The sequence below is a fragment of the Miniopterus schreibersii genome (genome assembly GCF_964146895.1).
Source record: "Miniopterus schreibersii genome assembly, chromosome: 4".
NCBI lineage: Eukaryota > Metazoa > Chordata > Mammalia > Chiroptera > Miniopteridae > Miniopterus > Miniopterus schreibersii.
Genome location: NC_138105.1, coordinates 18958204 through 18984630, shown reverse-complemented (window position 1 = coordinate 18984630; position 26427 = coordinate 18958204). Strand labels below are relative to the sequence as shown.

The following is a 26427-nucleotide window of genomic DNA, read 5'->3' as shown; positions in this document are numbered from 1 at the left end:
TTTCTCCCTTCACTCCCTTCCTTCCCCCCTAACTTTTTGTCTTGTGAAACCTGATAGTACAATGAACGCCCATCTATATACCCTTCACCTTGAGAACTAGGTTTGCCAGTTGTTGACATTTTGCCCACAGTTTTTTCTCTCTTTGAACCTTTTAAAAGTAAGTTGCAGACATTATAACACTTTACCTCTAAATACTTAAGCATGAATTTCCTGAGACAATGACATTTTTCTATATAATGACTGTATTATTAACATATCCAAGAAATTAATGACACAATTTAACCTAATATATAATCCATAATCAAATCTCTTTCGTTGTCCCTGTAATGTTCTTTATAGCTGTTAAAACATTTTTTTTTTGACCAAGCATCACACGTTACATTTAGTTATGTCTTTTTTAGTCTCCTTTAATCTGGAACAATCCCCCTGCCTTTTTTTAAGTTTTGTATGACACTGTCAATTTTAAAGAGTTCTGCACAGTCCTCTTGTAGATTGTTTTACACTCTGGATTTGTGTTATTGCTTCCTCACGAGTAGATTCAGGTTAATCGTTTTTTTGCAAGAATATCCCATAGGTGATGTGTCTTCGGTGCATCCCATCAGGAGGCACTTGTCATTAGCTTGTCCTATAATAGGTGGTGCTAAGTTAGGTCACTTGGCTGAGGAGTCCCTTTGTTTCAATCCCATTGTTCCCTTTTCTCTACCTCCAGAAGCTTCATCCACCTGGTCATCCACGCACCTGGCCAGCAAAACTGACCAAACGCCTACATCAGATCACACCCCGGAGAAAGGCAATTAAGCTGACATCGAGGGGGCTATAAGGAGTTCACAGCCCCGGGGGTGTGGATGGGGTGAGCCACAACTTGGGGGAGGTGCCTTCAGAGTGGGGGAGAGGCCCAGAGAAAGTACGAGGCGTGCAAGGAGGGAAGATAAGAGGGAGGGGGGCAAGACAGGAAGAAAGGGGGTGGGACTGGAAAGGGGGTGTAGCTGGCCACCCAGAACCACGAAAGGGTTTTGAAGAGGGGGGTGATGGGCAGACTGAGTGCTGGGAAAGGCGCTCTGAGGAGGGTGGAGTGGGGTTGGCTAGGCCAGCATGCTGGGAAAGAGCCCAGCCAGGAGGTCAGGAGGAGATCCAGCATAAGACGCCGGACACTGGGTTCAGGGCCGCTGTGTATGGCGTACAGAGGGAATGGAGTTGGTGGTGTGGTGGCCCTGCGGGACTGGGGTATGGCAAGTGGGGTGGAGTAAAGAGAGTTTAAGAGGCAGAATGGAAAGGCACTGGGGTCCGACTGGAGGTGGGGAAAGCTGTTGCCTGATGGCTTGGGAAGGGTGATAGACAATGTGGTTTTAAGCCTGTGAGGTCTGAGGTATTCTCCAGGTTGAAGGAACAGTGTGTGGGAAGCTCATTTCCCCAGGTCTTGGTGCTTACCTGTGGCCACTCTCTTAGAAGCTCACTTTGGGATGAGGGCAGAGGGATGGTTACTCCTAACCCACCACAGGGAATGGATGGTGGGCTTTCAGGCACCGGCAGGGGAGGGACTTTGAGGAGGGGTCAGAGGCTGGCTCAGGGCAGCTGTCCCTATAAATCAGGATGCTCTCTCCCTCGAAGCCCCCCAACTCCCTTACCTCATTTTGCTTCTTTATGCTTGCTTGGAAAAACCCCAACCCTGGTCAGATCCATCGCCCAGGCTGTTCCACTTCTGACCCGTGCAGCTGAGTGGGGCTGAGAAAAACCTCTACCCTCAATGGTCTCACTTTAAGGTGAAAAGCATGAACTTCAGGTGGGTCCTCGGTTCTGTCCCCCCGTGGGTCCCGAGTCCTCCCCCTCCCCCTACCTGATGACTACGTTACACTTTCTCTTCTGCCCTCAGCCCAAGCCCCTCTTCCCCGTCCTCCCTCACGGCTGCTCACAGTGCTTCCTACATCTTTGAGAAAATAGAAACAATCAGAACTTTCTCAGACTCCCAGTGCTACATTCACCCATCTGCCAGCATCTACCCACTGCTCTGCCTTCTTCCTGTCACTGTGGTTGAAATGTTCCTGCTCCTGGTTAAGGCCACCCCTCTACGTGTGCACTAGATCCTGTCCCCTTGCACCTACTTGAGGACATTGCTCTAGCATGGCTCCCTCCTACATTATGGGTTCCCCCTCTCCCAGGTCATTGGACCAGCAGATACCTTGCTGTTGTTTCTCCTATCTTAAAAGATGGCTCTTGTCTTTTCCAGCCAGCTACTGCTGCATCTCTCTGTTCCCCATTTACAGCAAAACTCCCCAGAACAGGTGTCTAGACTCATGGTCTTCATGTCCTCTCCTCCCACTCTCTCTTGACTTCACTCCAATTGACCTTTCATTCCCTTCCACTTCACTGACTGCTTTTCTCAAGGTCACCAGTGTCCTTCATGTTGCCATACCTGATGGCCACCTCTCAGTCCTCATCTGTGGCATTTGACACACTCAGTCTCTCCCTTGTCCTCGAAAAATTCCTTGACCTCCAGGATATCCATTCACCTGTTTTCCTGCGACCTCATGAGTTGCTCCTCTCAGTCCCCTTTCCCCCACCCCCCTTAATTTTGGAGTGCCCCAGGACCCCAGCCCTTGCCTGGCTTCTCTTCCTCATTTATATTCGCTCCTGTGCCCATCTCACCCAGTCCTGTGGCTTTAAGCACCACCTACATGCTCCCAGTTTCCAAATTTGTATCCCAAGCTTTGATCTCTTTTCTGAGCTCTACTAGCCTACTCAGCATCTCAACAGTCATGTCTGCTGGACACCTCAAACTTAGCTTGTCAAAAACTGAACTCCAAGTCTTCCTCCCAAACCTGCTCTACCCAGTCTTCCCTATCGAAGGAAAGGCAGCTCAATCCCTGTAGGTGCTCAGGGCCCAAATGTTGGTGTCATTCCTGACTCTTTCTCTCCTACCCCATGTACTGTCCATCACAGGGTGAGGCTTTTACCAGCAATGGGCTGTGGCTGAATAGGAGGCACAGTTTCAGAGATGGGGACAGGGACAGGGAGGCAATAGTGGGATGGCCCAGTACTCACCTTTCACACCTGCTTGCTTTGTACCACATGCTGCTGGCCCTCAACCAGCCCCAAGGAGACCACAACCTTTGCCAGAGCCTGTGCTGAAGTCTTAAAGTAGAGAGGAGAAGACAGGGGAAGAGGAAGGGAGGAGGGGAAGGGGGACTCAGCAAGGGAGGGGTTGAGTGGGGCTGTATAATCAAGAGGTTGGGGATGGGGTAGGGAGGAAGGTCACAGGGCATGAGGCAGGGAGGGAGAGGGGTTTTCTTGGGAAGGTGTGGACAGAAAGTGTGAGGATCTAGAGAGTGCAGGGTAGGTGAAAATTGGGCAAAGAGAAGGGAAGATTACATTTCTTAGTTCATCTCTTCCGGTTATTGAACCAGACTGGGGCAGGGGGCTGCTCAGAGACTGAGCCTCTTGAGTCTGCCCCCCCTGTGGGTGTTTTAGCTGAGCAGGGTTGGTTGGGAGGACTTGCACTTGGTCAGTTCATTATAGAGCTCTTTTTTTTTTTTTTTTCTTTAAATATATCTCTATTGATTTCAGAGAGAGGAAAGGAGAGGGAGAGAGAGAGAGACAGAAACATCAGTGATGAGAGAGTCACTGATCGAGCCCGCAACCAGGGCATGTGCCCTGACCGGGAATCGAACCCCGATCTCCTGGATCCCAGGTCAACGCTCAACTGCTGAGCCACGCCTGGCCGGGCTCATTATAGAGCTCTTGGGGTTCAACTCTCAGTCCACAGTCTCATGGGTCAAATGTGGCTCAAGAAGTAGAGTGAGTCTCAGGTGTCCCCTCGAGCTCCAGGAAGACAGAGCAGCAGCCAGTCACTTCACCTGAACAGCCTAGTCCTTTGTGGTCCCAGATAACTGAGGGCTCACCCTGTAGGGAAGTCAGCTGGGGGTAGAGTTGCCAGTTATGAACATGATTTGGGATTTGACAGCAGACATTGTGAATTTCAGCAGTGTTGAGGGCTCTCCAAACCAGCATGCAGATGTATGCAAATGATAAGCAAATGAGGGTGCTAAGTGACTTGGGGGTGGGGAAAGAAGCAAGCAGGGAGATGGCAAGGGATGACCTTTGCAGAGCTGGGCCCAGGGGCCCCTGAAAGAGACAGCAGGCTGCAGGGCACATGCAGATAAGATGCAGATGTGCACCCAGGGTTCAGGGACCTCTCCCGCCTGATCATGAGAAAGAGGAAGCCTTCCAGATCCCTACAACCCAAGGCAAGCTGGTTCCTCAGGGGCCAGAATGAGAGGATGAGCCTGGCCAGTGACGCTTATTGGTTGAGTGTTGACCTATGAGCCAGGAGGTCACAGTTCAATTCCCAATCAGGGCACATGTCTGATTGAGGGCTCAATCCCCAGTAGGGGGCGTGCAAGAGGCAGCCGATCAATGACTCATCATTGATGTTTCTATCTCCCTCTATCTCCCTCTCCCTTCTCTCTCTGAAATTAAAAAAAAAAAAAAAAAAAAAAATTAAAAAAAAAAGAGAAGATGAAATTGGGGTGGTGCTAGGCTCCTTAGTGACCCCAGATTGGCACCACCTAAAGGGCATGGATGCCTTTTAAGGGATGCCCAGGCACATGGCCCTTGCCCCTGGTGTGGCTTTTGTGCCTTGAGATGGAAATCTAAGAGGGTGCCTTGCCCGGGTGGCAACATTGATGGCACCAGGACTGTAGGGTCCTCACCTGCCTCAGGAAAATGTGGGGTGCTCTCTCTGGCCCACCCTCCTGGTCCTCCCAGAGCTTTTCCTGTCTCCACCCTCAGGCTGCTCTGAAGTCTCTGCCTTAAAACCTGCTCTGGCAGGCTGCCAAGAACAAATGTCTGTTGGGGCCCACTGAATGTCCTGTGCTGCCTGTTACTCTCCTGTGCATTCCTCGCCCCGTGTGGGCAGCCAGCCCATTCCCCTACAGACCTGAGACAGGATTCTGGCAAGCAATAGCTCTTACCCTTCCCAGAGCACTCGTAGCCAGCTCTGAGCTGAGCATTGCACACACTCCATTCAAGCTGGGAAGACCAAGTGGGTTAGGAGGGATTGGGGTCACTTTGGGTAATGGAGGCAGGAAAGTTCCCTAAGCTCCTGGGTAGACAGCCCCTCTGTATTATCCTGGGCTCCTCCCTGCCCTGGGCAGTTGGGATATTCAGAAGGTACATGCGCAGGTGGATCTTTGTCTAGGGAGGGTGCTTAGAGCTCTGGGATGACAGGAGGGTCCTGACTTCCAGACTCCTTAGCTGGTGGAGGGTAGGACTGGGAAGCATGATCCTCCCCCTGAGGTGTCTTCCTATCAACTCCCTGCTGCCCATGCTGTCAGTGCCCAGCATGTTCCTGTGGAGTCCTGGAGTGCCCATGAATGGTGTAGGTCTGTTCTGAGCACCTACTGCACGCCAGCCCTCTTCACTGATTATCTTATTTAACTGCCCGTGTGTATACTTGTGTGTTCGTGTGTGTGTGAAGATCCCAGCCCATGTGCTAAAATCTGGGTGAGCTAGGGAGTCAGTATAGTAGGAATTTTGGGGAAGGGCAGTGGGACAGTGGGGATGTTTGAGTGCATTCCCACTGGGCATAGAATAGGCCTAAGAGTGAAAGGTTTTCAGCCCCCCCCCCCCCCCGCTAAGTAGCCCTCGTAGAACTTTCTCTGAGTGCTCAGTATCGGAAGCAGAAGGTCCTTGGGGATTTTCCAGGTTAGGGTTCATGCCCAGAGCCTATGGATAGGCTTTAGTCCATGAGCCTCTCGAAAGATACTCAGAATATTGTGCACATATGTGATTGTCTGGAGTGGGATCCACAGCTTCATCAGATGCTCAAAGAGGTCCAAGACTTGGAAATTGTTAGAGATCTCTGATGAACTCGGGAAATGAGGGGTTTCATTCGCCCAAGCTTCCCTCACATACTGGAGGCAAAACCAGAGTGTCTTGGCTCTCAGTTCTGCTCCCTGGGACAACTGTATCTCAGCTTTGCCTCTACACTGACATTCCAAAATGATTTCTTCTGATCCCGGCCTCCTTGACATACCCTGCCTGGGCTCTAAGCACCCATGAGCATCCCACACAGGCTCTTAGATTTTGCCTGTCTTGGGTCCCTTATCCTAGCTCTGCCTCCTGAGTCCCCATTTCCACCAAGTGGGCCTGTACTCCCCCATCTCCTCCCAAACCCACCCAGCCGCCTGATGCCACTGGGTATGGCTGTGGTCAATGTGGGAGTCTGTCTTCCCCACCGCCATCCTAGCGTGAAGCGCTGGGTTGTCCCTTCCTTGCCCCTGGCTTCTCCCAAAGCAGAATGGTTTCGATCCCAGTTGCCCAATGATGTAGGTCTAGCTGCCCTGAACCTTGCCCCTGGGCTCCTTATCTTCACCTCATTCCTCGGAGGACTGCTTCCTGAGTAGCTACCCAGCACCCTCCATGTGTGTTTGTGTGTGTGCGTGTGTGTATGTGCTCCCAAATGCCTGTACTGTGTGCTCCCTCACACACCTGCTTATAGGCACCTGCACCCATGCCCTCCCCGCTCTGTCTTATAGAGCATGTTGGGCCCTGGAGCCCTCCCTGCCTGGCCCCTCTTCCAGCCTTTCCTTGGGCTCCTCACAGTCCCTGGCTTTTGTCCCAGAATGGAAGGCACTGTATGAGGTTATCCCTGTGACAGTCTAGTGTTTTCCAAGCAGAATGCCAGCCTTGCCATTTTCTGGCTTTGTGACCCTGAACATGTCCCTCAACCTCTCTCAGCCTCTGCCTACAACAGGGATGATTGTCATCTCCAAATATTTAGATACTGCCCACTGTTTGTCAGGCACTGTGCTGGGCTCTGGGGGAGACAACCTTGAATGTGACATAGTCCCCATCCTCACTGAAAAGGGGGTTTCAGTTCTGCTAAGTGATGCTCCATGGAGGCGTGAGAGAGCGCCGGTGGTCACAGAGCCTCTCTGAGGAGTCAGTGTTGGAGCTGAGCCCTGAACGACAGAAGAGGCAGTCATTTAGAGATCTAGGGAAAGAGCATTCTAGGCCAAGGGTACAGCTGGTGCAAAGGCCCTGAGGTGGGAATGAGCTCAGGGAGCAGAAAGAAGGCCACATGGCTGACGGGACGGGGCGGGGAGAGGGCAGTGAACCAGTTCAGACAGGGCCTTTTTAGGCCATGCTGAGGAGACCAGATTCTAATTGAAGGGCAGAGGGTGCTGTTGGAGGGTTGTGAGTGAGGGAGCGATGTGATATATTTGTTTTTACAACTCACGCCCGCTTCCATAGGGAGAATGGGGAGGGGGACACAGTGGTATCAAGAGCAGCTGAGACCCAGAAAGTGGCTGGCTTGGCATTTATCCCTGGCCTAGCCAGAGATCCACTGTCATCATGGGCCCCAACTTGGTTGGGGCTGAAAAGAGGCTGCTGAACCCAAGGTCATCCCCAAAGCAGTGGTTAGCAGGAGCCCCTGCTTGGAGCAGGGCTTGACTCAGGCTGAGAGGATGCAGGTGATCTAGCTACTGCCTGTCATTTGTAGGCATCTCCTTGGAATGCATGACCTGTGACCCAGCTGTGCCCACCTCCCCACTCTTTCCAGCAAGGCTGGAGTTGGGCAGAGTTACTGCTTTGGGTGGACTCTTCTGGTTGGAGATTTGAGCCCTTGATCTTGTGGGAATGGAAAATAGGCCCGGGAAACTGGAGGCTCGTCCTGCCCCTCCAGCCCATCCAGGTGCAGAGGGCGGCTACTCTGAGTTCCAGAAGCAGCTACACGCTGTGTGACCTCAGGCAAAGCCTGTCCTGTCCTGTGCCTTAGTCTCCCCATTTGTCAAATGTGGTGGTGGAAAGAGTGAGCCATAGCTGCCTTTCTCCTTGACCTCTGTAGTGTGTTTTTTTCCCTTGGATCTCAGCTCTCCAGCATTCATGACCTTAAGTTCTCCCACCAACCCTGGGGAATGAGAGCAGAGGTGATGCCCCCATTGTGCAGAGCGGACCACCACAAGGAACAACGAGTCCCAGGGCACACAGTGGCTCAGCGTGAGGACTTGGGGCATTGTTTCACACCTCTGCCCTGAAGGCCTCCTTTCTGTGCCCCTCTCCTGAGCTCATTAAGAGAGGAGGGTCCTGGCTCAGCTCTTTCTGGGCTCAGCTGGCCCTCAGCCCAGGCAGGGATTCTGGGCCCCCCGCCCAGAGTGGAGCTCAATGCTGCCCCTTGTCTGCCCACCCCCAGAAGCTGAGGATACGGCCCAATGCCCAGTGTTGGCAGAACCTCCATCCTGCTCCCAGCTGCAGCAGGACGTGGCAGGGCAGGTAAGGCTGGAACCAGCCCGAGGTGGCTGCTGGAAGTTGGGGGGTGATGTAGGGGCCTCCCAAGAGGTCCTTAAGGTCCATAACCCTGGCTTTGGGGCTGGTGTAGACCGAGCATCAGGTGACGCTGCTTTTACTTCCAGATCCCAGGCTTCCCTGGGAGCTCAGGGAGAGCCCTGACCAAAGAGGAGGCACCCGTCCTGCCAGGCTCAGCCTCCATGCGTGGGTGTGGGAGCTTGAGGCACCCCGATGGAATGGAGTGAAGCCCTGTGCCCCAGATCCAATGCTTATCCAGGCCCTTGAGCTAGAAAGGAGGCTGGAGGACTAGAACTCAGGCAGCAGGCCAGGAAGCCCCACTCTCCCTCCTCTTTCCTTTCTCAATGCTCCTCCACCCCCAAGGAGTCTGCCTGAGAAGATGACCTGTTCTCTCCCTCCTCCAAGCACACAGCCCACGGGACCAGAGTGAAATAGCAACCGAAGCAGCAGGAATTTAGGGCACACCAGCAAGAATCCCTCACTCAGGGCCAAACCCCTCAGGGTTCTGGGGTCCTAGGATCAGGGTCCAGATATTCTAGAGCCTGGCTCTTCAGTCTTTAATATATGAAAGTTTTTTGGTTTTTTTTTAAAGTAAAATCTATGCTCACACAGTCTTCAAAACTCTAGGAGATGACACTCAGAGTGGGTGGGCTGAGGCCCTAAACCCATTCTGGCTCAGGAGGTCTGGGGGGAGGGCTTCATCATCTGTGATTTAAGTCCTTCAGGTGACACTTATGCTCAGGCAAGGGCAGGCAGTATGGGTCCCACTTAAATCCCTGTGACTTACCTGCAGCTTGTTCTGCTGCAGCCCAGGAGGCTGGCGAGCCCCTCTCCTCCTTCAGCTTCTCCTGAGCCCCTAGAACCCCTTCTCCAGAGGGGAGTAGGGGGTGCTGGGGAAGCTGAGGCCTGAAAAGAAGAGGCAGGAAGTTGTTTGGATAGGCTGGTTTGTGTTCCTGGTGGCAGTGCTCATGGGGTGGGGTGTGGGTGCAAGGGGATGGTGAAAATAGCCTAGACTGGGTGAGACCCTGGCAGACAGGGATGAAGGGAGAGCCAGACACAGCCCAGCACATCTAGGCAGGGAGCCTCTGGGAAATGTGGGCTGGTTCCAATCCATTTTTAAAGGGGGCAGGTGGAAAGGGCAGGTAAAATGGGTCTTCTCATTTTATAGAGGAGAATCAGGTCCAGAGCAGGGCAGAGGGTCTGGCCTGGGTGGGGCAGGGAGGAGTCCTGACCTGGACCCAGAAGTCGCATAGTGAGTTGGGCAGAGCAAGGCTTTCCTCTTGCAGGGCTCCCCCCAGAGTTCCCCGTGGCAGCCTCCTCACGAGTTCCTCCTCAGGGCTGGGTGAGTTCTGCAGGCCTGGGTGTGGGGGTACCCCAGGCCCCCTCATTCTTCCCACAGCCAGAGCTTTGGGCACTGGGCAGCAGAGGCAGCGACGCTCCCAGCACGGCTCCGGGGTGGCGCTGCACCCGCCCAGCACCCTGGACAGCGCTTCTAGCGGGGCTCCGGGTGGCTCACTTTGGCTTCTCTGAGGTGGCCTCTGCTCTGATAGAGCTGCACTTCTGTTGACTTCCTTGCCCCCTCTCTTAACTTCCCCTCTAAAGGCAGCCCCCAGCCCAGCTCCCTCCATTCACCACAGATTCACTGTTGTCTGGCTCCGGAGCCAGGGTGAGAGAACATACAAAGAGGCAAGGAACCTGGCTGCTGTCAGCCTGGGGTTTTGACTCCGTCACTCACCAGCGGGAGAGGAAGGGGGCTTGGAGGAGTCCTGGACCCTTCCCTGGGCCCTCTCAACCTGTCTTCCTCAAAGGGCTTGGGTGAATTCTAGGGGGTACAACAGAGACATGTAAGAGGTAACGAGGAAGGCAGAAATGGGGCACATAGAATGGTAGGGGATTGGGGGAGAGGAGATTGGGCTGGTTTGAGCAGGGCATTGAGGATACCACAGCCTGAGCCCAGACATGCGCCAGGAGGCCCTGTAGAAGGTCATCTAGGCCATCCTTCTGTCCCCAGGCAGGCTACCTGGTGTTGGTTCCACTGGGCTTTAGACCCCCCAGCACCTGCCTTGTCTGACTCACCCCTTCATCTCTCCATCTGCCACCAGGTGTAGCAGAGTCCCAGCCAGTGCAGGGTAGAAGCAGAGCCTGCCATGGACGAAGATCGGCTCCCATCGGTACTGCCTGGGGCAGACGGCGCCACCTGGAACTCTAGCCTGCAGCCTGAGGAGGAGCCCAGGGTCCAGAATGGAATGGCAGAGAGTGAGGACCTGAACAGTAGCCACAATAGCCTAGGACATGAGATAAGGGGCACCCTGGTGGACACTGAGGACCCCACAAAGGGCCCCTCTATGGCCCTCCATGGCCTTAGCCTTGGTCTCTCTCTCACCAATGGTCTAGCCCTGGGGCCAGACTCGAACATTCTTGAAGATTCTACAGAATCCAGGCCCTGGAGGGCTGGTGGGCTAGCAGGAGGAGAAGATGCCTCCAGGAGCCTTTGTCCAGACACTGAGGACCCTCAGCTAGGGTAAGTCAGTGTCTCAGGATAGGGGCTCACCACATTTGGCTGCTCCATGCTATGTGGCCTGGGCCTAGCCACTTAGCCTCTCTAGTTCTTGTTTTTCTCATCCATAAAATGGGAATTTCTTGTCCCTATTTTGCCCAGCTTCTGGGTATTTTTGGGGGAATAAAGCCATGAGATTTCAAAGGCGAACAGGCCTGTTGTGCCCCCCACCCTCAGTCTCCCAAACCATCATGGACTATTTCTATGTGGAACTGGAGGGCCATACTCCCTCCATCGCAGGCTGGACATTAGAGTTCCAAAATGCCTTGATGTGGAAGGTCATCTGGTCCCTCTCTCCACTTCCTGGAGACGAGGATCTCCTAATTCTGCGACTGACATCAAGAGAGTAGGCTTTGTGGGTTAATCTCTGTCAGCTACTCCTGACCTAAGCACCATCTGGAAGTTCTACCGGGAATCTTACTTCAATCCTTCTTATTGGAGTTACAGGCCCATTCTACTATCCTTAGCAGGAGGTGGAGAGACCTGGTGTCTTGGAGGTGCCAGTTGGACAAAGAGGGTGGGGATGGGCCAGGGGAATGTCTAGAAGACCCCAGGGTAGGCTGAGAATAGAAAGTATAGAAGTCTCAGTGTGCAGGAGGTGTGTGGGTGTGTGCACAGGGAGCATGCATGTGTGTGCCTGGCTTGTGCATTGGTGTGTGCACAGGGCTGTGTGAGCATGCTGGTGCCTATGACTGCATGGTTGTGGGTGGAGGGTGTTTGTGTGTGCTTGGCCTGTGCATGTGTGGGTGCACACTTGGGACTGCATGTGGGTGTGTAGGGCCGAGTGTGCCAACGACTTCGTGAGTAGGAATGTGGTATGCGGGGTCCAGTGCTTGTGTGTACTGGGTATGCTGTGGCCATCTAGGCAGGTCCTAGGGTGCCAGCTGGCTGGCAATGGGGTGTGGCAGGGGGCTGGGGCTTCTGGGAACACACTGTTTGCATTTAGGCAGCATATTTATTTAGGGTGCCTGAAGATGGGGGCACATGGAGATTTGGAAGTTGGACTGATGATCTTCAAGCCCTGTCAGAACCACCACTCAGTTCTGTGCCGGTGCATGAGAGGGTGGGAGATGGTGGGGGTAAGGACCATTTGTGGCTGTGACAATAAGGTGAGAGACCACCAAGGGCAGGCTCTGTGTTGTTGCTCAGATGTCTCCAGGACCCAGCGCAGGCTTGACAGAGGTGCCTTTGCTGGGCAGATTTAGTGTCTGCTCTGTGACCCATCTCTTCCCTCCCCTCCTACTGGAGGTCCCCATCAGGCATCCTGCCACCTTTTAGATTTCTCCCCACTTCTTTATCTGGCCCCTAATGAGGCTGCAATTTCAGCTCCTGTTGGGACTGGGTTGAAAGCCAGCTTTTCCCCCCTCAGGTCAGTATGTTTCTCCAGGAAACACACTGGGACCAAATCTTAGACACTGGGAAGTCCAAAGAGGTGTTTGAGGGGAAGGGGCACTTCCCAGTCCTCCAAATACAGCTCAGTCTCTGTTAGACAGCAGTGCTGGGGCAGAAGCTGGGCCCAGCCAGATCCTCATGGGGAGAGAGAGGTGCTCTTCGTTGCAGATGATGGGCTGAATTTGTGAGAAATGGGCAGGGCTCAGCATGCTTCTTTTTTTGTTTCTTTCCTTCTTGCTGTCTGTTTCTATCTTTGTCTCTCTTCAACTCTGTTACTCTGTCTCTCCTATTCTCTGTCTCCCTGTCTCTGTTTCTTATGCTCTCTGTATCTTTTGGGGCTTTTTTGTCTCTCTTACCTCCCTCTCCTTGTCTCTATTTTTGTCTCTTGTTTCTCTCTCTGGGTCTCTCTCTCCTTCAGTCTCTCTCCTCTTCCTTCCCTGACCTCCCTGCTCACCTGGGCATCTCTCCAGGATGCCTCGGTTCAATCTGTGTGTGATGCTTTGTTCTCACAAAGCACAGGTGCTAGGGATACATCAGTGAGCAGAACACACAAAAATTCCTACTCTCATGGAGCTTATTTCTAGGGGGGAGACAGCTAATAAATCATAAAGTAATAAATGATTGTATTTAAGTATGTTAGAAGGGGTAAGTGCTTTGGAAAAAATGAAGTGGGAAAAGGGGGCTGGGGTGTTTGGGGGCAGGTGTCAGTAATAAATTGGGGGTCAGGGCAGACCTCGTTGAGAAAGGGACAAGGAAAGAGGCTTTGGCCCGAGGGAAGAGCACTCTGGGAAGAGGGAACAGCGAGCACAGAGGCCTCTTCTGGGGCAGGGGCAGCGCAGGGCCCTGCAAGGGCTCAGGCAGCAGGCTGAGCCGGGCGCTGCAAACATCTGCTCCTTCACCCCCTGCACCACGCGGCAAGGTTTGCTGAGTACCTACTGTGTGCCTGGTGCTTCTGGCCTTGGGTGTGGGGAGTCGGGTGGAGCTGAGGAACGGATGGTACACAGGGGAACAGGCAGAATACTCCATCCTGGTAGGGCTGGGAGGACAGGAAGCGCCACCCTGCGGATGGAGAATAATGAGGGGGGCTGGTGTGGGGGTGGCCTGGATCTGCCCCTCAGCCTCTCCAAGGAGGTGGCATTAGGGCAAAGCCTGAGGGCTGGAATGTGGTCGGCCAAGCTAAGGCCCTCCCAGGCTATAAGGACAGCAAAGCTGTCACCCACTGGGACTCTGGCTGTGCCGGGGAGAGCCCTGTAGGCCAGGCTGCAGGAGGGCTCACATTCATTTACCGATGAGTGCTATGAGCCAGGCAGGGGGTGGGCACTGGGGGGTGGGCCATGCCTGTCCTTTTCACTGCTGTACCCCAGTAACCAGCCAGTGTCTGATAGTACTGGCTGAAAAAATAAACAGGATACAATCCATGCCCATTCCCTACCCTCAGGGAGCTCCCAGGCACAGATGGGGTGCCCTGTAACGGGGGCACCCTGGCAGGATGCTGACTGGTCCTTGTATCCTGCAGGCTGGGTGGCCCTGGAGAGCCCGATGTACGGGATGGCTTCAGTGCCACATTTGAGAAGATTGTGGAGTCGGAGCTGCTGTGGGGCACCCAGTACAGCAGCCTCGACTCCCTAGACGTGCTGAGCCTCACGGACGAGAGTGACAGCTGTGTCAGCTTCGAGGCCCCCCTCACACCCCTCATCCAGCAGCGGGCCCATGACAGTCCTGAGCCAGGGACTTCCTTGGGCATTGGGGACATGGGGCCTGAGGGGGACATGGGAGCAGCTGGCGGTGATGGGGAGCTGGGCAGCCCCCTGCGGCGTTCCATCTCCAGCAGCCGCTCAGAGAACGTCCTGAGCTGCCTGTCTCTCACGGCCATGCCCAATGGCTTCCATGAAGATGGACCCCAGGGCCCAGGTGGCGAGGAGGAGGAGGAGGAAGACACGGACAAACTGCTGAACTCAGCCAGGTGAGGCAGGGCCAGGCTGGGGGCAGATGGGAAGACAGACCCCGGGGGGGGGGGGCAAAGCAAGTGAGGGCACCCAGTGCCCAGAGCTAACAGCCCTCCAAGGTCATCTTGTCCTTCCTCTGCACCCAGGCTTCCCACCCTAGTCCTGAGGGTCTATTCTGCTGTTCCAGGCCTGTCTAGCCTGGTGGGGACAAGGACCTATGCTGCTGGCTTGTGGAGCATCTAATGACCTCACTGAGGGCCTCTCCCAGAAGTCTGAATTGATTCCCTCCTGGAGCACTGGAGCTTTTTTTTTTTATATATAAAATATATTTTTATTGATTTCAGAGAGAAGAAGGGAGAGGGAGAGAGAGATAGAAACATCAATGATGAGAGAGTCATTGACTGGCTGCCTCCTGCAACCCCCCTCCTTCCCCGCTGGGGATCAAGCCCACAGCACAGGCATGTGCCCTGACTGGGAATCGAATCTCCATCTCCTGGGTCATAGGTCGATGCTCAGCTGCTGAGCCATGTTGGCCGGGCGCCCTGGAGCTTCTTTCCCTGCTCTGGCCTCTGTGTGGATTTTCAGTGGCCTGGGGAGACCTCCCAGCCCCTTCCCCAGGCCTCTGTCCCAGCGCCTCTGAGCCTCTCCTCTCCACCCCACTGTCCCTCTGCAGCGACCCCAGCCTAAAGGATGGCCTGTCTGACTCCGACTCAGAGCTGAGCAGCTCAGAGGGGCTGGAACCTGGCAGCACAGATGCTCTGGCCAACGGGTGCCAGGGGGTCAGTGAAGCTGCTCGCCGGCTGGCTCGCCGCCTCTACCACCTCGAGGGCTTCCAGCGCTGTGATGTCGCCCGGCAGCTGGGCAAGAAGTGAGTTTTGTCTCCCCCCCCCCACCCCAGGCAAACCCAGTGTCTTCCCCAACCCAGTAGGTGACTTCTATAGGGGTGTCTGGTGCTTGGGGGCTCCCAACAGTCCCTAAGAGCTCCTCCTCCTGCCATTGTCCTCATTCCAGGACTTGCCCTAAATCTGTTTCCTTTCTGGGCTGCCTGGGTGAGGGCCCACACTCTCAGGGAGGGGAGGTGGTGACAGAGCGTCCCCTTGGGGCTGGGGAGTGGGATGTGGCATGTGGTTATGGGGCCACGATGGATGGCAGTGAGGACAGAGCAGCCGCCTGGAGGCTAGTGGCCTACCCAGGGGGCAGGGAGAGGAGGATCTGGGAATGCCTGGGACCCAGGAGCTGGGGAAGGGGTTCCTGGTCCTCATGAAGCCCCACTCATTGTCTATTGGAACTGGCTAAAGGGGCCAAAGCCACCAAAGCACAGCCCTGGCCTTTGAACTGGGGGGGAAAGGAACTAGGCAGATGGGAATCCGGAAGGGGTTGGGGGGTAGGTGGGGACTGTGAGGCTGAGGAAATTGCCTGCACATCCTGAGCATGTCTGACCATCAGCATGTCCACCTGCCTTTCCCCTTCCCACGGAGTGCCTAGCACCCACATTAAGGCTCTGAGATGTGCAGAGCAGGCCTAGCTCACAAGGCTAATGGGGACAGTTCAGACCCTAGGCCCCCAAGTGTGAGCTACTGGGGGCTTAGGCCACAGGGAGGCCCTAAGGCTGGCTCTGCTCCTGGATCCCTCTCTTCTCCCTCAGTCCAGCTTCCTCTACCTTCCACAGCCTCCACATGGCTCCTGCCCTTGTCCTTCTAGCCCCAGTGAGAAATCATGACTACTAGCCCCACTGCTGCTGGACTGTGACCCTCCCAACCAAATGACACCCTTCAGAAGCCTTCGTTATGGCTGATCCCCATCTTCTCTGGTCTTTTCAACCCCTCTCTCTAGAAGAGCTTCCCATAAGTGTGTAATTGTTCTTAAGTCTTTCCCAACTGAAAACAAAAACCCTTCCTCAATTGATCTTCCTCCCCTTGCTCCTTTATAGCTAAAATTCTCAGGATTTTGTGCCCTGGGTGCCTGTCCCCTCCTCTTCCCCACCCTCTCCCTTCAGAAGCCCCTCCTGCCAGGTCAGTAGCAGCCTGTGTATTGAACCCGGCGGCCACTGCCAGACCTCGCCTTCAACAGTGTTGACACACTGGCCACTCTTTTCTTTTTCTCTAATTAAGCTCTTTATTATGGAACTTTCAAACATACCGAAAAGCAGAGAACATGTATTAAACCTCCATGTACCTATTTACTCAGCTTCAAAGTGATTAACATTTTTTTTATCCTTGTTTCCTCTACTGCTCCCTCAGTGCCCCCACCATTTGCTGGACTATTTTAAAGCTTATTTTAGGCACTTCATCACTTTTTCCTTAAATACTTTGGTATATGTCTCTAACTGATAAGGATTTTTTAATTTACCCAAGCATAATTCCTTTATAATTTGTAAGAAAATGAACAAAAGTTCCTTAATTATCTCTAACATTCGGTCTATGTTTAATTTTCTCTGATTGTCTCAAAAATGTTTGTTCAACTCAGGACACAAACAAGGTCCCACTTGGCCACTATGTCTCTTAAGTCTCTTTTAGTTGACAATAATCAGACAGTCCCCCTTCTTTTTTTAATGCCACATATTTGTTGAAGAAAGGGAGCCATTTACCAGCTATGGGCCGAAGGCTCACGTGGGTACATCCTTCCCCACCTGTTGTCCTGAACGCTGGGTATCTCCTCCAGGGGCCACCTACTCTGTCATGCCCCACACCTGTTTCGTCCCCATATCCTGTGGATTCTGCCTCCGAAATCTCTCTCCTTCCCCTCTCCTCCCTGCTCTCGCTGGGTGGCTCCTGCGGCCTGCAGTGGGCCTCCACTTGCAGGGAGAGTGTTCCAAATACACATCTGACCGTTTCACTCACCCCCCTCCCTGCGTCAACCCTCACAATCAAGTCTGGAGCCTTCCCTTGGCCCTCAGGCCCTGTTCCCTGCCTCCTCTCTTCCTGCCCTGTTCCTGCTCTCTGGCTCTGGCCACATGGCCTTGCTGGTAGCTTCTTGGACATGTGGTGCAGTTTCCTCTATTGGGGACACTCTGCATCATCCCACCCCCTACTCCCTTCACTGGCTGCTACTTCCTATAGATTCCTAAGACATCACCTCCCCTAGGAAGCCTTCCTGACCCCCCAGCCCAGTTTGAACTGTTGGAGCCTGGCTGGCCAGCAGGGAAGGCAGCCTGGGGTGAGCAGGTCTGGGTGGGTGGGTCAGGGTACCCGGGTACCACTGCCCATATAGCCCTCATTGTTTGCTGTGCCCTGCTTCTCATGGACACCCCATGCTCTCCTGGCAGCAACGAGTTCAGCAGGCTGGTGGCAGGGGAGTACCTCAGCTTCTTCGACTTCTCGGGCTTGACTCTGGACAGAGCGCTCAGGTCAGTGGGGCTGGGGCGGTGCAGTGCCCACGGAGGTACAGGCTGCACATCTGGATTCTCCTGCCAGCTCCATCATAAACTTGACCCCTCTGGGGAGGCTAGGGAAGGGGCCCTCAGGGCAGCAGCCTTCCAGCGACTCAGCGAGTGCCCTCTTCGTGGTGGGTGCTGAGGCCTGTGAAGGTAGGATTGTGTCCTGACTCTAGGAGAGCAAAGAAAGCGACACCTCTACCCCCTTCCGACTTTCCCACAGTTGTTGAGGGAGATTTGATCTCAGGTCCCATTGGTGCTTGGACCCAGGGAGTAGCTCTCAGGAGGGCCCAGAGCAGGACGGTGCGGCCCAGTGTCTAGCAGGCCTTGAGACCGAGCCAGCAGGGTGGCACCAGGCCAGAGTCCTCGGGGGAGGGACCACACAGTCTGAGCTAATGGCTGGGTGGTCCTTGCATATTAGACCTTCTTCTTGTGTCCCATGTGTCTCTTATACTTTTTAAAAACATGTATTTTCCATTCTTTTGTCTCTGCTCAGTTGGGCTATTTTCATTCTCTCTCTTTTTATATTTATTGAGTTTTTACTTTCTATTATTATACTTTTCAGTTCTAGAATTTTCATTTTATTAAAAATATTTCTTACAGATTCTAATGCTCTGGGGGAATTCCCCACCTTTTCATTTGTTCTCTTCATTTCCCCCTCTGTTTTCTTGACATATTAGCCATAGTTCTTTCAAAGTCCTTGTCTGCTCGCCCCAATACCTGAATCATCTGTTTCTGTTTCTATTGTCTATTTTTTCCTTCTGATCCCATCAAAGGGGGCCTGTCTGTATGCTTAGTGATGTTTTAATTAGATGCTGTACATTTTGTATAGAATTATGGCTGCTCTAGATCATTCTATGTACATTTAGAGAGGGTCTGCCATGTCCTTTGCTATGCAGTTAGAGGGAGGCAGAGGGGACCGTCCTAATCCAGCCAGGGCTGGGTTGAGGAGAGGTTTAGGGCTCACCCCATCCCAGGGGCAGGTCCTGTCAGGCTTGCCCCAGGGAGCCTGGTGTGTCCATGGGGCCTCTCCTTTTGGTGGATCATGAATCTTAATTTTGTCTCCTCGATGTGGCAAGACTGTAAAAAAAACCAAATCCCTCTTCTTGACTGAGGCTTTCTGCTTAGCTTTTTAAGTCCTGCCCCACACATGTCAGAATTTGGCAAATCTCTCAAAGGAAAACTGGCCTGGTGTCTACAGCCCCTCGAGTCTCTGGGTTTGTCTCTTCAGCTCTGTGAGGCCACCACAAGTCCTGCCTCCTGCCTGGGCCCATAATCATCAGCACCCAGGGAACAAGCAGCTGCAGACTGGCCTGCCTCTCTCTCCAGAATCTTGGCCCTTCTGGTTTTTGTCGTGTTAGTGGTGTTCTGATAGTGTAGGAGAGATGTATTCTGCCTGGCTTTTCCCAGTGTTCTCAGTGGACGTGTCAGTTGGCCGCAAGCTGCTATAGCCTGAACTGAGGCTGCAGTTTGCATTGGCATGAGGAGGACTGGTTGGAGGTGTTTGGTGGGTCAGCTCATGATCAGAGGCTGGGCTGCAGGACCTTGTGTATCAGCCCAATAGATTGAGGCTATCCTGCACAGGCACTGGGGAGCCACAGCAGGTGCTGGGTATAAAGCAGGATTTGGGAGGCGCTGCTGATAGCAGCATGCTGGCAGCTATTGATCCAGAGGCGTCAGGCTTCTGAAGAGGGCCGGGTGGAAGGAGACAAGGCCTGAGTTTGGTGGCAGCTGTGCTGTGCTGGGGCTTGGTGATGATCCCCAGGGAAGGGGTGCTTAAGAGAGGGAGTAGGAGCTGGGATGGATGGCTCATCGGTAGGACAGGCTAAGGCTGGGATGGGGGATGCGTTTTCAGAAAGTTCCGGTGAAGTGTGAGAAGGGAGAGGGGACAGACAGAGCTGGGGGCCAGCTGAGGTAAGAGAACAGGGAGAGGAGGAAAACTGGACAGCAGATGGAGTGTTTGTATAGCAGTTGATTGATTGGGATGGAACTGTGGTCAGCGGTTTTATCTGCCTCGGGAAGCCTCAGAGGGTACGGACTGGCCAAGTGGGGCTCACAGGTCCCAGGGTGCCTTAGAAGCAGCGTGAGGGAGGAGGAAGCGAAGTGGGCATTACAGAAACCAAAGGGACCATTGCAAAACTAGGAGCCAATTAGCTTCATGAGCCCAGGATGACAGAGACACAAACGGTCAGCTTGCAATTTCCCCCAGGTGAAGGACCCGGCCCCATCTTCCAGCCCATCTGATTTGGGGATCAGCTGCCGGGGCTCCTGAGAGCTGGTGACCTTTGAATTGGGCCTTGGGAGGGATTTGGAGCTTGGACGTTATTCTGAAGGCTCTGGGGAGCCGGTGACAAGTTTTAAGCAGGGGCGAGTCTTGACTGCATGTGTGTTTAGAAAGACCACTGGTGTCTGCAGGGGGATGTGTTGGGCGGTGCAGGGGTACACCTGTCTGGGGGCTGCTGCAGGTGTCCTGGGCACATGAGGAGGCCGGAGGAGGCCGGTGACAGCTCAGACTTGGGGTGGGAGGACAGGGAGGGAGGACAGGGTTGTGCTCAGGGCTCAGCTGGTGCCACATAGAGTGAGTATGACTGAGGTAGAGCAGTCAGAGGGGCAGGTGGGGTCAGTCTGGGCCCAGGCATAGAGGAGAGAGGAAAGAGTGGGCATTTATCCCAAGAAGAGCTGATGCCAACACCCAGATGTTCCTCTGTCTTTGTTCCTCGAACTCTGTCCGCTGCCTACTTCCAGAAGGTCCCTGGAGGGCAATGAGGACTGAAACTCCAGAAGCTGTCCTGGGGGCCAGGGGCCTCCCTCGGGTCTGGTGCTGGGGAATTAGAGCGTTGCCCCCGGGCTGGCGTGTGTGTGTGTGTGTGTGTGTGTGTGTGTGTGGTGGGGGTTCCTACGCTGAGTGAGGCCCCGACTGACTGAGGCTCTGGGAGGCCCTTGTCATCTTTGACCCCCCCCCCCCAGAACCTTCCTGAAGGCCTTCCCGCTGATGGGAGAGACGCAGGAGCGGGAGCGGGTCCTTACTCACTTCTCCCGCCGGTACTGCCAGTGCAACCCTGATGACAGCACCTCGGAAGGTACGGCCACCTGCCCCATTCTGCCTGACCCACCCTGCCGCTCCCCGCCAGGCCTTGGCTTCCTCCTGCCCCTGTCCACCTGCCACTTCTGTCCTGGTCAATAAATACCGAGTGACTAAACGATAGCACATGGAATGGGCACTGCCTGCTGGGCAGGAGACCTCCAAATGTCTTGCCCATTGTCATCCCCCAGGCCTGAAACCCTCCATCCTAGAGGTGCCGGATCCGGGTCTGCATTCTCCCTGGGCCCCTGTTGCAATGCTGATTCTGTGTGGGGGGAGTTCTGATGTGGGGTCTGGGCTAGGGCCCTCTTAGGGGCCTGACCTCCTTTAAGGATGGACCTGAGCTCCAGAAACTGGAGGACTAGGCCAGTTACTGGAAGAGACACAGGCCATGGTAGATACATGGCCTGGAAACCAGAGCCATTCCTGGGTCTGAGGTTCAAGGTGAGTTTGGCCACAGGAGACAGGAGTTTGGACTAGAGCGGGCCCAGGGTGGCCGAGTCTCCTCTGGGGAGGGGTTGGCCCTGACCTTGTGCAGGCAAGTGACTGCAGTCCTGCAGTAGGGGTAGGGCAGGGAGCATCCTGTAGGCCCTGGGCCCTGTGATGCATTTAGCAGGTGACTGGCCTCTTCCAGTCTCCAAGACCTTCCGGCTGGCTCTGTCAGGAGACAAGGGGGTGCCTGGGGTGGGAATGAGTGGGTCCTCACACTGAGGGTGCCACCGTCTCTGATTTAGATGGCATCCACACGCTCACCTGTGCCCTGATGCTGCTCAACACGGACCTGCACGGACATGTGAGTTGGGGAGGGAGGGAGTGTAGTGTCATCTCACTGACTCACCCAGGTTGTCTAGGGAAGAGCCCTTTCTCCAGCCCCCTTCCTGAGACCTACTGCTTAGTGGCCCTGTTTCTTTAGCAGACCTGAGGGCTGGGCAGTGTGGCCTCTAGACATGGCCCTGCCCTAGTTTATCCACCTGAGAGGTGCTTTGGTGCCCGCCCAAGCAGGGCAGTGACAGCTGAGGCTCGCAGGAATTCCAATGTGCAAAGTAAGATGCGTGACCCTAGCTGTGCCCAGGCCAGACGTTGCTAAAAGATCATATGCTCTTCCTACCCCTCGTCCTGCAAGCCCAAATGTGGCCCCCTTGAAATGCCACCCCCCCGGCAGCCCCTACCAGTCCAATGGCAATTTCCCTCAAGAGGCATTCTTGTCACCCTGCCCCTACCAGGCAAACAGTAAAGTAACAGATGGGTGCCCAGGTGGGCTGTGGGGCTGTGTCTGTCCGGGCCCTGGGCTTTCTCAATGCTGCTCTCACTCAACAACTCCTTTTTCCTCCGTCTGCTCCGGGGACCCCCTCTGGGCTCTCTTGCCCTCTCTCAGGTGGTAAGTGTAGCCTCTGGTGTGCATGCCCTGTGAGCCTAGACCCTCATCTCCATGTCCCCTTCCATGTCCCCCATCACTGTGTCTGACCCCACCAATCACTGCCCCGTCATTGCTCACCGAGCTCAGAGCCCCCTGTTGGGATGGGGATGTTTTAGTGACTCATGGGGACAACAGGCCAGCATGTCTGGCTCCAGAGTTAACCCAGAAGCCCAGGGCACATAGGGTGGAAGAAAGAACTGGGACAGACCTGACTTCAGATCTTACTCTTGCCTCCACGTCGTAGCTCTGGGACCTTGGACAGGACACTGGCCCTCTCTGAGCCTCAGGGGCTGCATCTGTGAGAGGTGGGAGTAATGATTTCCCCACATCATTCTGGGAGGGCTGAGAGGCAATATACACAACACCAAGTGCCAAGGTCTGGCACCTAGTAAGGATTTAGTTATGGGTAATGTTAGTATGTGAGAATAACAATAGTATTCATTATTACTGTTAACATTTAAGTGATGCAGAACCCGAAGGCCCAGCCTACAGATCCCTGCACAGTCATGAATGCAAAGGCTGCAGTCTTATAGCAGCCTGAGTGGGCAAGGGCACGCTGGGGCACCTGGCATGGGGAGGTGAGAGCCTCGGTGACCTTGGGAGGAAGAGTAGTCATGTGACAACTTTGGTTATGTCCATGGCCTGAGTGTGGACAGGAGGGAAGATGTGTGACATGGGAATGTCACCAGAGCTAACACCTATTAACCAGCTAATATTCTCCCAAGACCAGCTCACTCTTTTTCATGGAGAGCAAGTGTTGCTAGCACACCTTAAAGGAACATTAAACACACCCCACCTACCTTTGGCCAGGCCTGAGAGCAACCTCAGGACCCAGCCATTGCTGTGCCAAGCCCTGGATGCCCCTCTCCATGGCCAAGAGCTGCTAAGGAGGGCAGCAGCCGCTACTCAGTGAAACCCTGGATCGATAATACCCCTGAGCTCGGTGGGCTCAGCTGCCCATGGCGCCACATTAATGCCTGTAACTGAAGAGAAACATCAACACCTTCATGGATCAGAGGTGGGTAGGGCAGGTTGTCCACATTAGCAGCCAAAGACCTTGAGGATTTCTCTCTAGAGGCAATATTGCTAAATGATCAGGGGTCAGGAGTGAGGGTTGCCAGTGTCTCCACACAATAGCTGTGTGGCCTGGGGCAGGTTACTTAACTCGCTAAACCTCAGTTCCCCCATTGTAAAGTCCCGTGAGGCTTAAGGAGACGGCACTGTAAAGCCTTTGGCCTATAAAGCCTTTTGCCCAGGGCCTGGTTGTTGCAGTTACTGTGAGCTGTCCAAAGGACCCCCATGGAAGCAGTGTCCCCTGCTGTGTGCCTTCTCCCTCTCTCCCCCCGGCCTCACTGCCATGCCTCAAGGGAGGAGTGGCCTTGATGAGTGGCAGTGAAGGATGGGTCTGTGGCCAGGCGGGCCATCACTCTTCTGCTGGGAGACAGAGGCTTGTGGGAGGGTCTGAGGGTCAAGGACAGCCTGGGAGGCCCTGTTGATCCAAATGGGGTGAGGTGGGGAGAGCGGAGCTGGGAACTTGGAGGTCTCAACTCATTCCCCTCCCCTCAACTTTGGAATGATCTGGATACTTGTCTTTTTTTTTCTTTTTCTTTTCTGCCTACATATCTTTTTGCCTGGTTGTTGTTGTTATATTTTAAATCAGATAACTTTCCTGGTATGATTTTCCTTCTTTGTAATTTGTTGTCTTGCTTCACTGTCCAGAGAGAGATCAGTTTTAGTAGCTGTTTCATGTGGGCTTGAAAAGAAAGTGTATTCTGCAGTTGTTGGTTGTAATGTCCTATATGTATCGTTAAGGTCAAATCTTTTCACTGTGTTGTGAAAATCTTGTATCTCTTCAGTGATTTTTTTATCATGGCAAAATATACATAACATAAAGTTTACCATTTTAAAGTATAGGATTCAGTGGCATTAAGCACATTCACGTGACATGCAACCATCACTACTCTGGTCCTAGAACTTTTTCTTCGTCACCCCAAAAGGAAACCCTGTACCTATCAGCAGTCACTCCCCATTCTCTCCTCTCCCAGCCCCTGGCAACCACTAACCTGCTTCCTGTCTCTACAGATCTGCCTCTTCTGGATATGTCATGTAAGCGGAATCATATGATATGCAGCCTGTTGGGTCTGACTTCTGTAGTTAGCATAGTGTTTTCAAGGTTATATGAGAAAGTTCTAGAGATTACTTGCACAGCAATGTAAATAGCTTTAACACTACTGAACTGTACACTTAAAAATAGTTAAAATGGTAAATTTTCTGTTATGGGTATTTTTCTATGCTCTATACATTTTGTTGTAGAGTGTATTGGCAGTTCATTCCTCCTTATGGCTGAATAATATTCCATTGCAAGGATGTGCCACATTTTGTTTATTCATTCATCCCTTGCTGGCTATTTGGGTTGTTTCCACCGTTTGGTTGTTGTGAAGAGTGTTACGAACATTTATGTACAAGTTTTTGTTTGAACACCTGTTTTCAATTCCTCGGAGTAAACTAGCTGGGTCAAAGGGCAAGTCTATGTTTAACTTTTGTTTTTAATCCTAGAGAAGCATTTTATGCGACTGGTCTATGTTTAACTTTTTGATGAATGGTGAAACTGTTTTCCATAGTGGGTGAACCATTTTAAATTCCCACCAGGAATGTATGAGAGTTTCAAATTCTCCATATCCTCACCAACGCTTCTCCCTCCCCCACAACACACACACTTTTAAAAAATCATTGCTGTCCTAGTGGGTAGGTTTGGGTTTTGATTTGCATTTCCCCAGTGATTAATGATGCTGATGTTGAGTACCTTTTATGTGCTAGCTGGCAATTTGTATATCTTCTTTGGAGCAATGTCTATTCATAGCCTTGTCTATTTTTTTAAATTTTTAAAATGTTATTTTAAAAATTGTAAAAATATCCATAACACAAAATTTACCATTTTACCCATTTTTATGCATATAGTTCAGTAGTGTTAAGGCTTTTTATGTTGTTGTGCAAACCATCTCCAGAACTCTTTTATTTTCCCAAACTGAAACTCTATACCCATTAAACTCATTTCCACCTCCTCCCAGCTCCTGGCAGCCACCACTCAACTTTCTGTCTCTGTGAATTTGACTACTCTAGATACCTCTTGTAAGTGAAATCATACAGAATTTGTGTTTTTGTGACTGGCTATGTCACTTGGCATAATGTCCTCAAGGTTTATCCATGTTGAAGCATGTGTCAGAATTTCCTTCCTTTTTACGGCTGAATAATATTCTGTTGTATGTAAATACCTCATTTTGTTTATATGCTCATCTGCTGGTGGATACTGGCTTGCTTCTACCTTTTGGCTACTGTGCACAATGTCAGTATGAGCATTGGTGTGCAAATATTTTTTCAAGACTCTGCTTTCAGTTTTTATATACACCAGCAATGCACAAGGGTCCCAGTTTTTCCACATCCTCACTAACTTCTTATTTTCTTTATTTTGATAGTAGCCATCCTAATGGGTGCGAAGTGACATCTCATTGTGTTTTGATCTGTGTTTCCCTAATGATTAGTGATGGTGAACATCTTTTCATGTGCTTGTTGACCATTAATGTATCTTCTTTGGACAAATGTCTATTCAAGTCTTTTGCCCATTTTTAATTGGGTTGTTTTTTGTTGTTGAGCTGTAAGGGTTCTTTATATGTTCTGGATACTAGACCCTTATCAGATATATGGTTTGGAATTTCCCCCTGTTCTGTAGGTTGTTTTTTTACTCTCTTGATAGTGTCTTTTGATGCACAAAAGCTTTACATTTTTAAAAAATATATCTATTGATTTCAGAGAGAGGAAGGGAGAGGGAGAGAGAGAGAAACATCCATGATGAGAGAGCCATTGATCGGCTGCCTCCTGCACGCCCCCAACTGGGGATCCAGCCCGCAACCCGGGCATGTGCCCTGACCGGGAATCGAACCACCATCTCCTGGATCCTAGGTCGGTGCCCAACCGCTGAGCCAGGCCCAGCCAGGCAAGCTTTAAATTTTTATGAAGTCCAATTTATCTAATTTTTCCTCTGTTGCCTGCTTTGGTGTCCTGTTTAAGTAATCATTGCCAAATACAGGGTCATGAAGATGTACCCCTATGTTATAGGTTTAGCTCTTATGTTTTGATCTTTGATCCATTTTGAGTTAATTTTTGTATATAGTGTGAGATAAGTGTCCAGCTTTATTCTTTTGCTTGTGGATATCCAATTGTCCCAGCACCATTTGTTGAAGAGGCTATTCTTTCCCCATTGGAAGGTCTTGGCATACTTGTCAGAAATCAATTTACCGCACTGGCCAGTGTGGCAGTGGTTAGAGCATCAGCCCTCGAACTGAAGGGTTGTAGGTTTGA

At 52.6% G+C, this 26427-nt stretch overlaps 1 protein-coding gene across 1 annotated transcript in view; it reads left to right on the top strand.

The window, feature by feature from the left end:
- PSD2 (pleckstrin and Sec7 domain containing 2) overlaps positions 1-26427 on the top strand; it is a 95478-nt gene that overhangs the window by 56889 nt on the left and 12162 nt on the right. Inside the window, exons 2-8 of the mRNA XM_081135203.1 lie at positions 8192-8271; positions 10407-10825; positions 13770-14216; positions 14873-15067; positions 17465-17545; positions 20540-20652; positions 21389-21447. Coding sequence (XP_080991329.1) covers positions 10452-10825; positions 13770-14216; positions 14873-15067; positions 17465-17545; positions 20540-20652; positions 21389-21447 — 1269 coding nt within the window. The 5' untranslated portion in view covers positions 8192-8271; positions 10407-10451. The remainder of the gene's footprint in view (positions 1-8191; positions 8272-10406; positions 10826-13769; positions 14217-14872; positions 15068-17464; positions 17546-20539; positions 20653-21388; positions 21448-26427) is intronic.